This window comes from Gobius niger, assembly GCF_951799975.1.
Source record: "Gobius niger genome assembly, chromosome: 16".
Taxonomy (NCBI): domain Eukaryota; kingdom Metazoa; phylum Chordata; class Actinopteri; order Gobiiformes; family Gobiidae; genus Gobius; species Gobius niger.
The window spans coordinates 19,764,737-19,778,636 of record NC_136867.1 but is presented as its reverse complement, the minus strand read 5'-3'; the positions used below and the strand labels follow the sequence as shown (position 1 = coordinate 19,778,636).

General features: G+C 41.1%; 1 protein-coding gene across 11 annotated transcripts in view; it reads left to right on the top strand.

The window, feature by feature from the left end:
* The window catches only part of LOC306975700 (traf2 and NCK-interacting protein kinase-like), an 80,807-nt gene that overhangs the window by 34,690 nt on the left and 32,217 nt on the right, over window positions 1-13,900 (top strand). For all 11 annotated transcript variants that reach the window (XM_079573366.1, XM_079573359.1, XM_079573365.1 and 8 more), the window contains exons 3-5: window positions 9,130-9,186; window positions 12,612-12,737; window positions 13,463-13,573. In XM_079573366.1, the coding sequence (XP_079429492.1) occupies window positions 9,130-9,186; window positions 12,612-12,737; window positions 13,463-13,573 (294 nt within the window). The remainder of the gene's footprint in view (window positions 1-9,129; window positions 9,187-12,611; window positions 12,738-13,462; window positions 13,574-13,900) is intronic.

Sequence of the window (13,900 nt, the reverse complement as noted above, 5' to 3'; positions counted from 1 at the left end):
CTTCAGTTTGTTTAAAAGAGAGACAGAGTTGGGGAGAAATGAGAGCTTGTATCTGTTGTTCTTGAAACTGTGCTCTGTACCGTCTTCCTGATGGGACAATTTCATCATATTTTAAGTCTTTCTTACAAAAGCTTGATGTCTGTTTTAATTGTTTGTGACTATATCGTATGTAATTCTAAATTGGGGAAAACACAAAACTGAGCAGTTAGATTATGGAGTGGTACATATCATTCATTGTTCATCACTGGCAAAATGAGATTGTCCTTCAGCAAACAATAAACTCATCATAAAAAGATGTGACATGAACACCTTAAATTTAAATGTAACTATTTGTTGTTAGATTATGATACGTTTGCCATATATTGTAAACCCCCCCCGTGTCCGAATTCAACCTGAAGCGCGTCTTTTTCCGTCAACTGTAGTGTTGTGTCAGTGGCTCTATCTGACAGATGTAATTAATTCTCATTATGTGCGGTGAAAATCACAGGAAGAGGCGTGCCCCGTGTCAGTCTAAGCCTCACTTTCTGATGTGTGGAGCTAAAAACACTCACTCACACAGGCAGAATTAATGACAGTGGAGGAGGCTCGGAGTATAATGACAATATGATGAGCGATTATCTGAATTAGAGAAGGATTACACTTCAGTCCACCGCACTTACTGACGAGAGTGTCGTGTTTTTAATCATAGTATCCCACTCTGATATGAGGCGAGGAGTGCTGGTATTATCTGAAAATACCACTGCGCACTGTCATTGCGTTTGCACGGTCATGCTGTATGTCTGATGCGTGCGCGTCTGATCAAGCGCGTTTAATATAGCAAATGGAGAAAGCAATGTTTCCTTGATTGGTGCATTTTGTTGAAATTTGCGCTCCTCCTTTTCACAGCGTGTGGAGCGGATTTAGCAGGATGCCCGTCTTGTTGCAACCAGCCAGTGACTGGAATGGGTAATGGGGAGAAGCGTCTTGCCTACAGGACAAACAACACTAGCTCTGCCGTGAATCAAACTGGCTACTCTCCAGTTCAGAGACAAGTGCACGGCATTTAAAGGCCCTATACAGGCTTCTTAAAAGGCTATTCCACGAGGAAGAAGAAGAGGAGGAGGAGGAAGAGGAAGAGAGGGGAAGAAGGAGAAGAGGAGGAAGAAGAAGAGGAAGGGGAGGAGGGAGAAGAAGAAGAAGAGTGGAGGACCGAGAAGTGGGGGAAGAGGAGGGAGAGGAAGAAGAAGAGGAGGAAGAAAAGGAGGAGGAGGATGAAGAAGAAGAGGAAGAGAGGAGGAAGAAGAGGAGGAAGAAAAGGAGGAGGAGGATGAAGAAGAAGAGGAAGAAGAAGAGGAAGGGGAGGAGGGAGAAGAAGAGGAAGAACACAAAGAGAGGAGGAGGAGGAAGAGGAGGTAGAAGAAGAGGAGGAGGAAGAGGAGGAGGAAGAAAAAGAGGAAGAAGAAGAGGAAGAGGAGGAGGGAGAAGTGGGGTAAGAGGAAGAGGAGGAGGGAGAGGAGGAAGAAGAGGAAGAAGCGAGGGGACTGAGAAAAACATTGTAGTTAAGGCAATTTGAGAGTTGTAATGTTCAAAACAAGTCTGTTAAAGATATTTGAACTTTAAAAACACTCAGCGTAAAAGCATTGTTTAGAATGAGACGGATTGAATATGAAAGATTTCTCAAACGCGTATAAAATAAGACTATTTTGTCCATATTATTTGATATTATTGGATGGTTATGAGACCAGTCATCACTGCCCAACAATGCAGCTCACCCTCCCTCACTGGGGTTGCTCCGAGTAATAAGTTTCTGTGGGTTCGTCTTAAAGGCCGATTGGATCTCTCTCTGTATCAGTTTGCTGTCTCCTGCGCAGCACGGCCATCGGAGCAGAACTAACACGGTCAATGCAGCGTCTTATCGCTCCCACGCACCTGGACCAGCTGCGTCACCCATCCACGCGGGTGTCTTCGGAAATCGAGCGCGTGGCTGGACCAAAACGCATAAGAAAGAATATGAATTTGAGTGTAGGGACGCTTTATTTTTAAATGTCACGTCGCCGTAAATTGCCACGGCTGTTTTGGATGCGCTTAGTCATGCAGGGCCACTACCCAACCCAAATATTGTCTCCTCATTGCGCCCCGTCCCATGTCTTTCCCAATTTGGGCCCAATGTCACAGCGGATTATCTGCTGTACGCTTGAATGCAGCTGTCTGTGGCTTCATGGGATTCAGACTCAAATGCTAAATCGAGCCCGCGATTAAATGCATGTCAAAAGTTTGTAATAATATTAGATCCGGAGTCTGTATTGTCTGCTTTAGTTTGTTTGTGGTGCCTGCTCTTGACAAACTTTCCATCAAATGCTACGATTATGTTTTGGTAATTACAGTTGTCAGGTGGGGAACTATGCTATAAGAACTTTAAAGGTGCACTATGCAACCTGATGTTAGTGCGTATTTGACCTTTCAGTGACCCAGCGGATGCTTTGGTGGTTAGCATAGTGCCTTTGTAGAACCGTATCAATGGTTATGTACACTTTACATTCTGAAAAAATACCTGAAATCCTAAAAAACCTGAAGTACAGTTGATCCTGAAGCATCATAGAGGAACCCAAGGTCAAATAAGCTCTAATATTTACTTTTTACATATAAAGTGGAATAGTGCACCTTTAAGAAATACATAGAAGAATGGATCAAGTACTGGCGTGGTGTGGTTACCGTAGTAACGGCCCGCAAAACAGCCTGGTCCGGCCCACTGCCAATTTTCCTATAAAAAGTAAACAATATTATTGCGAGTGTGCGACATACCCACAAATGCTATGGCGGCTATAGTGGCTAGCGCCAACGTTACCGCTAACTACAGCTGCATATACACTGAGAAGGCTCTGCCCTGCATAAAAACATAATTATTACAGCGAATTCATGTTGCCTTTGCAGTGCTATCGAGTAGAGTCAGAACTGTGGTAGAATCTAATCGAGAATCGAGAAAGTACGCCTTTTTGTTTATGTATATTTAGCCATGTGCTTCTGAAGTCAGGCTTTCAAAATAATACAATAGAGCTGGAAAGGCCTTTAGACGCCAACAGGGCTGAAATAACAGTCACAGTGAGAGTTATAATACAGTATTAATCTGCTGCAAAAAAAAAATGATTTCAAAAACTGGAATATAATTCAAACTTTTATATATTTGAATAATGATGGTAATGAATTTCTAATTTATTGATCCCAAAAATTATCAATACGCTTGGTGCTGGTGGGGGCCCCGCCAAATGACCGGCCAATGACCTCTGAAAAAGCTGTCCCAGTAAAACATGTAATCCAATAGCAGTATGTCTGCGTTTACAATATGTTCTCTCCATACATACTGCAGTAAAATATCCAAACACTTTTAAGCTCATCATATTGACCCAGTTGCACAATAGCCCAGTCACTCATCTGCTCTTTGACCCAGCTTTTTAACACTGGCAGACAGCTGATCCACGATTCCTTGTCTACACGGCTGTAAGACTTGCCTCCTTGTTTTCTGCCATCCCTGCTTGTCACGCTCAGGCCTCATTGGTTATTGCATTCAGCCTAACACCGGAAAACAATCTGTGCTGCGAGAGGCATTTGAAAGAGAAACACAAAAGGACAAAATTAAGCCAAACATTTGGAGTGTGGAGCGAGGAATAATGAAAGGAGAGATTGAGAGAAGTTAAGAGGGCTGGATAATGAGGATGGGGGTGAGGGAGGGGGGGAGCGGGATGGGCGCGGATCTAGGTCAGACTCGGGCGACAACAAAATGCAGCTTTCCCAATGAAATCCTTCCTATAGGGATGTTGTAAGGCTATGTATTTAATTACATCAGCAATAGTAGTGTTAATTCTAGTTATAGATCAGGGTCAGTCAATGAAAAGGAATGGGTGAAGCTAAATGAAATATGTTTGGGGATGTATATGCCTCAAGCCTTTAGCAATCAGTTGTAACTCAATTGGAATGGTAGGTTCTCAGTCTGTTACATCTTGTGAGGAATTTGAGAAAGATGCACACCTTGAAACAGTAAAATCAAGTGCCTGTTGACAACAAACTTGAGGATAAAAGAATGAAGCTTTCTGAAATGCTGGTCAATTGGAATTGGCTTTATGGCAAGTGAAATTGTAAACCATCTTCGTGTTTCTGGTTGTATGCTACTGTGTTTCACACTAAACAAACTGTTGTTGTTACCTTTCTACCTTTCTGCGCTAATGGCTTAACCACAAACAGCCTTTTGTTTTGGTAAGAAGGTTTAGCGAAGATCAACAGGCAGTTAGTAACAGGTACGTGATGTTTGACGCTGTTTCGTGCAGCCTTTATCCCCAAATAGTTGGACGTTTACGTAAATGCCTTACTATTTGTAGCATATTCTCTAATTTGTTTATTGCATAATGATTATGCTATAGAGTTTTAGGGGAAGCAGTCGTGGAAATTGCAGTGATGGTGGCTGTAGAATAGGCCTGTCACAATAACACATTTGAGGTATATTATTGACTCAAACGATATTATTGACTCAAACGATACTGGATACTGTCATTTCTCAGACATAAAAATGACAGTAAACCTTTATTCTAAAAGTGCATAATCATATCCTAAAATGCCACACATGCTGCAATAAAAACAAAATATCATGTAACTCAATTTGCTTAAGTTAAAAGTTTTACAAAGGAAAAATACGGGGGAAATGCTCATATCGTTAGCCACATAGCATCATTGCCTAAGTCATTTTGTATTGTTACAATGGCAATAAGAGAAAAACAATGTGTTTCCTAAAGGACGTCTTTTTACATGTTTTCCAAAAACAGTGGAAAAATGAGTTAGGCAATTATGCTATGTGGCTACCGATATTTGAACAGACGATAAATATCGTGCTCAAAAATATATAGTTTATCTATTATTTATTGAACGATAAGTCGATATAGTATTTATCGTGACAGTCTTACTGTAGAAGAAGTAGTAGTTTTATCTATCTCTCAAATACAAATTCAATACTATTCCTCTGTAATTACATACTTATAGCTTACACCTTGGACACTCAAGGCAAGTGAACAGTAAAAAAAAATCCCCTACAGACAACTTAACATTCAAGAAAAGTAATAGTCACTGGGTACAGGTAGATAGATCTCGTTTTTACCGTAACCATGGAAGACCATTTTACAATGAAACTTTGAATGGATACACTTTCTGATGAATTCCTCCAGCTCTGCCTAAACCACTTCATAACACAAATCTCAAAGCCCGCCCTGGTCCGGGGAAAGATGTCCTTTTTTCATGCTAATGGTTTCATTTCGAGATGCATAACATTTCTTGACATTGCTCAGTGTAACCCAGACCCCGGCGTTACCCCTCTCTCTCGCGGCGGATAGAATGACCGTGAAGGGACAAAGGCGGATGAAGACGGGCGGGCGACTGTAATGCCTTTTTGCCGCCGACGTCCTTTTCATTTAACAAGGCTTTAGTGACACGCTTTTGGAGGGACAGAAAATAATTGTCTCCAGTGTATCTACAGACGGCTTTATGTCATGCAAATTTGGAAGCACTGCATCTAAAACGAGATATGGAAATGCCAAAATATGAACATAAGAAGCCTAATCCACAGCCTGGTGGCACGAAGCCCCTGACAACATAGCCCCCAGGATCATTCAGGTGCTCAAACCCCTCCACCACGTTCAGGTGGCGGTTCCAGGAGGGGATAATGAATGATAGCAAAGCATAATGTTCATATTACAAGAAAATGTCAGTCAAATCACTGGGGAGTTTGATGGTGTTGTTATTATGGTAATTAGTCTCAACATTATAGTGTATAGTGTATTACAGTATAGTATCCTAGTTGCACTTGCTTATGCTTTCATCTGCAGTTCTTCTGGTCAGCGCAAACCATTGCAAATACAAATTGCATTTTGAACCATCTAGCCCACCCTTGTCTAATCCTTTCAACATTTGAACCCCTCCTGAACCGAGCACATTTCCTCTAGTTTGGCTTTATCCAAATCTAAAAGCTTCAAGAAAAAAAAAAGCATCAAAATTGCGCCGAAGATGCAACAAAAGAAAGAGACCAAAATGTGACAATAACGCGACAAAAAGGGGGGAAAATTACAAAAACATGGCCGAAACACAACAGAAAATATTGTGAAAACATGACAAAAAACAATGGAAAAAGCATCAAAAACTGCCAAAAAGATAAAAGATAAAAACTCGACATAAACATGGCGATAATCACTTTTGTAAGTCTTAGATTTCAAATGAGGCGTTACACTGTTGTTCTGCAGTCGAGAAGCTTTTAGATTTGGGTAAAGCCAAAATGTGCTCGGTTAAGGCGGGGCATAACAGGTTAATCATCATTTTTTGTTGTTGTTGATACTTCACATTGTGTGGCACCACTTTGTAACCTTTCAAACCATTACTGTAACTCATTGGCTCTGAACCACTGGACTTTTACTATCCCTTTAAGTTATCTTCCAATGTTTTATCATACATTTGGAGCTGTCTTCTCTCTGTGAATAGAGGACATGGACAGATTTCTTTGCAAGTGTGGTCCGATTCTGGTTTGTAAGTGGTTTGCAATGCCTTTGTCGCTGTTTGACAATGCCAGTCCTTGTGTGGCTGGAATTGGGGCAGTCTGATCCTAATGAGAAATCCCCTGTTCAATCTTACCAGCGCTTTTGAATCTTGGACAAAAATTGGGCCTATTTCTGTGTGAGTGTGTGAAAGAAAAGTGATCTACCATCCAGCAGTGCTGCGCTCGGATTCTGCTCCTCTGAACCATGACTAAGAATTATCCCATTAAAACGCAGGCTTTCTTCTTACAATAATTAAGAAAGTTTAATTTTCTCGCCTAGATGTGTCTGCAAATCCATCTGTGGGGCTTTTAATGTCAAAACTGTGGAGAGAAACACATAGTTTTAATGTTATATTATCGTAGCTATAAATGCTGATTTTGTTTGTCAAAATCCTGCAATTTTACACCGTTGCAAATCCTGAATGGGCACAAATCTTACAATCTTTTCAGAAACCTATTTTTACTCAAAGACTGTTTGGCAGAACAAGCCATCAAGAACCTCAGGTATTATTTCACTGCTATTAACTGTGACTATTGAATATTCTCTCAAGCTATTCATCAAACAAAGTGACTTTTGGCAAGCCTGTGGGAACAATTGATTTGTTAAAAAGAAGCAAAATACGATGAAAAATGGGAAGCGTTCGAAGCGACTAATGCAGGCAGCTGAATCTTTCCTGTACAAGGAAAATAATTGGAAACTTTACTGTCAGAATGTTTAAAGGGTTTTTGGTTTATTCAGTAGAGCATTTATCCCATGATTTCTTGAATAGGGCTACCCATTTTGGACAATAGCCTAGCCAGATTACAAGCATATACTACCTATTATGAAATGGTTGCAAGGGTTACTGCCCAACACTTTATTATTTTTTTCATTTTATTTACAATACATAATAATAACAATTCAACCTGAAAAGACTCAGACAGAAAGGCAGTATGAGTGTTTCATTAGCGAACATGAATCATTATTGAGGCTCAGACCCCGGCAGAAGATTGAACGAATGATATGAAATGTGTGGCATTGATGAATGATAGACAGAATCTTCCCTGGAGCCTGGACCCTGGACCCTGGTGGTGGTAGAAGAGGAGACCTGGGTTGGCCAGTCGATGATGAGCAGAGCCAAGGAGAGGCCAGGCGGAGAAAGGGGTGGAGGCGGGTCGTAGCACGGCTGGGAAACGGTTGAGTGATTGATCAGAGAACTTAAAAAGGGGATCCTGAGCGATGAGAGGCTGCGGTGATTGGCTGTTGTAAAGGTGCGGCTTGAGCAGGGTCTGTGATTGGATGATTGGAGAGAGCTGCCGGTGATGAAGTGATGAATTAATGCAGCTGGTAGGTCTTCCAGGTTGAATTTGCACAGAAGCTTCATTAAAAAAAAAAAGACATTAACAGAAAAAGACAGACACATAAGTAAAGAAATAACAAAGAAACAAACAGTTCTTAAATTAAGTTTAAATGGAAGGCAGCGATTATCTAAAGAGTTCAGGGCTGTGATGTCATATTGCTATAAGCATCATGGAGTTTGCAGCAAACATAAACCAATGGAGACTTTGTAAGGCAAAACACTGGAGCTACTGTTCACATTAAAACACTGCACACCACAGTATGTTAAGTATTCACCAGTAGTGACTCAACAGCCAATGGAGTTCTTCCACGGCTTTTTCTTCCACTTTCTACATCGTTTTTAGCCATGATAGTCCATGGAAAAGGTTTGCTAACAGCCACAAATATGGCAGATCTCCGTGGTGACAGTGGATTTTACCGAACTCTATACCCAGCACTTTTTGGTACTGGTATGGATAGACAATAGGCCTTGAGTAATGTCAGCGTTTTGGCTCCCAGCTGTAATCACGTGATTCAGGCCCGTAAGGGAAACTTCAAAGCCCCTTCACCACCTGGTTCAGGGCAATTCCTGTTTGTTTGTACAAGTGCTGCTAAGCTGGACTGCTCTGACTCTATCATTCTAATCGCTCCAGCTCAGACAGGTGGAGATAATGGCCGCCGGTGGTTACGTCCTATCCGCTTCATCACAGCCGCAGATGCTCGCGAGTCTTTTGCAAATCAAGCACTTGTGTTCGCGGTCCAATCATCAGCACCCGCTCCGGGCTCAGTCCCTGTATTATACATCATGAATGTGACTTGCTACTTTGTTCTATCTTGTTTATGAAGCTCCTTTTAAGTACTGCCAGTTTAGAAAGTGGGCTAATTTTGTCTCAGCTAAACACTTCCCCCGTGTTTTAACTTTGGGGGAACGTATTTTTGCGAGCAGATATAGCTAGTAAGGTGTTATCCCTTCACGGTTGTCCTTTTTTGGTTCATTTTGCAGACGAGAAGCGATGGTGGGATGCAAAAAAGGTTCTGTTTTTTTGTTAATTATTTGAAATAGGGAAGGATGTTTGTTTTGGCCCAAATTCCAGCACCACTTTGTACATCGCAAAGGCCTAACTGGGAGATCTGAGAGTAATGCGTCAACAAATGTTTCAGCGTCTGCCGTGCGCAATCATATGTCATTCTGAGAAGCCGCATATGCTCGTGATTTATGCAGCATATTTTGTCCGAGGCCTAACTTGTCTTATGTGTTCTTCTTCAGGGCCGCCATGTCAAGACGGGGCAGCTGGCAGCCATCAAGGTCATGGATGTCACAGGGGTAAGTCTCCCACAGTCTCCCTGAATACACAAACACACTAATGCTGGAACGACTGTACGTAGAATGGTACAAATTCACTCTGCATTCTGAAATGTGTTATTATTTATTATCTACAATCACTGTATCCCCTAATAGTACATGCTGTATGACTTTAACCATCAGCTTCGTGCTCGTCATCTATTCTTGAGTCACTGTGAACTCCTTTGTGCGACGTGGTGGGTTGAAATAAGGACATCCCTTTTGCCACTTTGGTAATATTAGCTTGATATTAAGTCAGGAAGATGAAGGCAGTGTCTTTATAATGCGGGGACAGGGAAATCTCAGCTATATTTAGACATCCTCTCACTCCGCTGCTCGCTGCGACTGCTCAGCTGCCTGCCAAAAAACAATGAGACGCTAAAGGAAGTTAGTGCCAAAAAGTAAGTGAGCGAGACAATGCAGTGGTGAAGTCAAGAATCAGCTTGTTACTGTTATGGCCAGTGGAGTCTAGGCCTGCAACTGTAGGCCGTAAAAGTAACGGATGAGCTCCTTGTTGGTTTAAAAAAGGCACTACAACAACAATCAAACTTGGGTTGTGTTAAACAGTATTTGAGGTCACAAAAACAAGAATTCAGTCACTGAGCTTTAAAGAAGAACTAAGTAATTTGTTTACCTTAATCAATCCTTTCCATAGTCCCTCTGGGGGTAATACAAGTGTTCATGGAATGATCTGGAGAGGTGTTATTCTCCCCCTGGTGTCTCTGGCCAGAAAACCACAATTGCAACTTTCCTGCCTCGGACCCGGAGCACCAATACTAATGAAATCACGAAAAATAAGCAGGCTAACGGGCAAAGCTAACTGCAGGCTAGCGCTACTTAAAAAGTATTTACAGCCAAGTTTGAGTGAAAAAAAATATCTACATCTCTAATTGGATGTACAATATCCCTCTCTCCCTTTGTCTTTTCTGTCAGCGTAATGTTTAGTCTCACAGACAATGAGTACAAAAAACGCAGCATGCTACAACACTTGCAGTGGCGCTTATGGCCTCTTGGGGCATGGGGCCTATGTGGAAGTCGGAGAGTTCCTCTGTTCATTTCCAAACTGGATTTAGCCAAAAGATCAGACAACCCTGTGTGAGGCTCATAATTGCTGAATGGAAAATTGTCCTGAGAGCCAAAACAAACATTAACCTCAAGTAAAATGTCTTGTAACTGTAAATAAATCAGCATTGCAAATTAATATTGAAAAGAAAATATGAGTAAATTAGTGGTGGACCGTTATCGGCGTTAACGTGCTGCGTTAACGCGAGACTCTTATCGGGCGATAAAAAAAATATCGCCGTTAATCTATTCTCAAAGTTGGGTTGGGAGCTGGGTCTATACTCTGCAAGCTATGACGACTTTCACCGTGATATTTTAAGGTCAGCACACATTACACTACTTTTATGCCCAATTTCGGACGCACAGGAGAAACGTGAATGAATATTGCGTCTCCAAAGCGACACACAGAAGCAGCGGCCAATGACAGAGTGAAAAAAAGACAGAAAAACACCGCGGCACCTCCCTCTTTCGAAACAGCGACATAAACAACTCCTTTCATGGCCACAGCCCCACACGAAACAGCGCAACTTTATCACCAAAAGTTCACGGGAGCCTTTTCCAGCTACATTTCAACCGCGAGCAGAGTTAACCGCAGCACTTACTGAGTTTGGAGACGAACTTTCCAGCTACTTTTCTCCGAGTCCGTTAGCTTCTCCGCTCCACCCGTTTACTTTTCTGATCAAATCCAAAGAAATACGTCCTGCATCTTCGTGTTGTCGACGTTTATCTCCATTTTGACAGAACTATTGCCAGGTTGAAGTTTGTAGTAGCAGTAGCTGTAGCAGCATGAGCTGCGTTGTTGTGTTGTGATCACGTGACACTGTTGACAGTGTTGACCAATCAGGAGATGCGCACATGTTTCCCACGCTCACAAACAGAGGCCTATATTTTCTGATCTGGTAAGATGGCCCATATTACCCGTAAATAAATACTTGGGGACTCCTGCCACAACTGTCCCATGCGAGAGACGTTTTTCTTTAGCAGGTCATAGTTGCAGAAGAGGAGATTTAGATTTAGTCACCAGAAAATTGATTGACACAAAGCTACTGACTGTAAACAGTTCATCAGGACCTCTTATGTAGTAGGCCTACAGTTCAAAATTATTGTTAAATAATGACTTACTTTTAGTCATTATTTGGGTAGCACACATATTCTGAATGGCTTCGGCAGAATTCAAGCGAGTCATTTTAATCTAGATTAATCTAGATTAATTTCAAAATTAATCTAGATTAATCTAGATTTAAAAAAATAATCTATGCCCACCTCTAGAGTAAATACAATGCAACTTTATGTCCTTACATGAAATTCCTCTATGTCCAGATTTATGTCTAACCCATTCATTTTAATTTGCGGAGGTAGTCTCATCACCAGCCTATTGTGAAAACGTTAAGGCACACTTTAAAATTGAAATGTGTTCTCCACATGTGACCATCCTTTAGCGCTTCTGGGACAAAACGTCATGAGACAGTGACCAGTGACCACAGAGCTGCTCCTGGGGACCAATTTCACACCTCAAGGTTCAGGGACAGGCATCTAGCTGGAGTTTCGGCCTGTTGTGTAGCTTTCAGAGCATTGAAACATACATTATCACCTGCATATTTGTCCCTTTACAATGGTTTACCAAGTGGGTTGCAAATTCTGATATGAAAGCCTGCACAGTTAGCTATAAGCTACAGAATGGCTTTGTAAACACTGCAGTTATAAGCCAATACACAATTGAAGATAAAGTTTGCATCAATAATTAAACAGCAAATTGCCGCTAAATAACAAGCGCCTTGGACCCACAGCTACAAATGCCGCAGCTAATGAAATATAAAATGAAATTGTGGAATAAACGAACTGCCTCGATAGATACTTGTTTTGGCTTTTGGCAGAGCTGCCTTACCCCACTAAAACAAGGTGATTAAAAAGTAATGGAGGTGTGCTGGATAATTTAGTGCCCAGCTGTGTGCAGTTTTACACTTTTAAATAAAGCAAACCTGCCAGTAACCGGTCAGCCATAACATTACGACCACTCAGCGGTTCAGAGGTGCCCAAAGTATGGTCCAGTAGCCAAATGTGACCATTTTTTGTGGACATTCCCTGCTCTTGCTGAGTTGGCTTGCATCGCTATGTTACTTTGACCATTCTGCAGCGGTCTGAACTAGTTTAGGGAAGGAACATTGGCCACATCTTATCTTAAGTTAATGCTACTCAAAAGATGTACACCACATTCACATTGTAATGTATGGGGTTGCATAACAGCGTGACCAATAATAATCAGGTGCTCAAAATGTCAAGGCTGATCGATTTCTATTACCTTGAAAAGAGATTAAGGCTCCAAGTATGTGTTTTTGTTTTTCCAGGAGGAGGAGGAAGAGATTAAAGCAGAGATAAACATGCTGAAGAAATACAGCCACCACAGAAACATAGCCACGTACTATGGCGCCTTTATCAAGAAAAACCCTCCAGGAGTGGATGACCAGCTATGGGTATGTTTACTTGTCACATGTAGTTTAAATTAAGGATCATTTTTCAAAATGTTTTTCAAGAAAGTTATTAAATAAGTAACTGTTAATCACTACTCATTTGTCTTCATATTGTATGTAAAAAATGTTCTATCTTTACAGTCAACATATTCGATAATGTCATATTAATGCTGATTATAATAATTAAGATCACCAATTACGAAATGCTAATCAATTAAGGGGTCTTTCTGAAATGTGTATTTTATATTCATGTTTTTGAATGAAAAAGTAGAGTACCATTTTCAGCTTTTTAGGCTCTTAAATATAAATTAATATCTTACCCTCCGCCTTAACCGAGCACATTTTCTCCTGTTCAGTTTTACCCAAATTTAAAAGCTTCTTGACAATAGTAAGCCCTACAAAGCTAATCACTGTTTTCTGGCTCTTTTTTTGTTTTTTTGTTTTTTTGTTTGTTTTGTTTTTTGCTTGTTTACTGTGTTTTTGTTGCTCTTGTGTTACTTTTTTCAAGAAGCCAAACTGGAGAAAATGTGCTCAGTTCAGGTGGGGATAAAGAGGTTAATCACTAATTTATAAGGAACCAATTCAATTCTTAGTGGGTCCTGACATCACATGCTTCAGGTTTATCGTATTATTGCTAGAACTTAACACACAGTATCAATAGTAATATGCTTCCTATTTTTCAATTCTCCTTTAATCATTCCTGTGTCATTGTTTATCCATGCCTTCAGCTGGTGATGGAGTTCTGTGGCGCGGGCTCCGTCACAGACCTTATCAAGAACACCAAGGGCAACTCTCTGAAGGAGGAGTGGACCGCTTACATCTGCAGAGAGATTCTCAGGGTGAGTGTCCTTCTGCCCAACTTAAATAAAACACAGCTCTCAAAGAGATGTCATTTTCTGCACTTACTCTGTTTTGTGTTAGCCTGAGGGAGAATACCTTTACTTTGTTGACTCAGAAGAGGTTACAGAAGTAGTAGGGAAAGCTTGTGCCACTACCTAAACAGGCCCAGATGAGAAAGGCAGGATTCTCTGAAAAACAACAGCCCGATAATAGGATGAATAGTAGAAGCAGCGGTAGTCTGCCTTTTGAGATACATCCACAGGTGGTTTTTTTTGTAGACATAGAGTGCCAAATATCATTAAAAAATGTTGTACTTTTGCACAGAA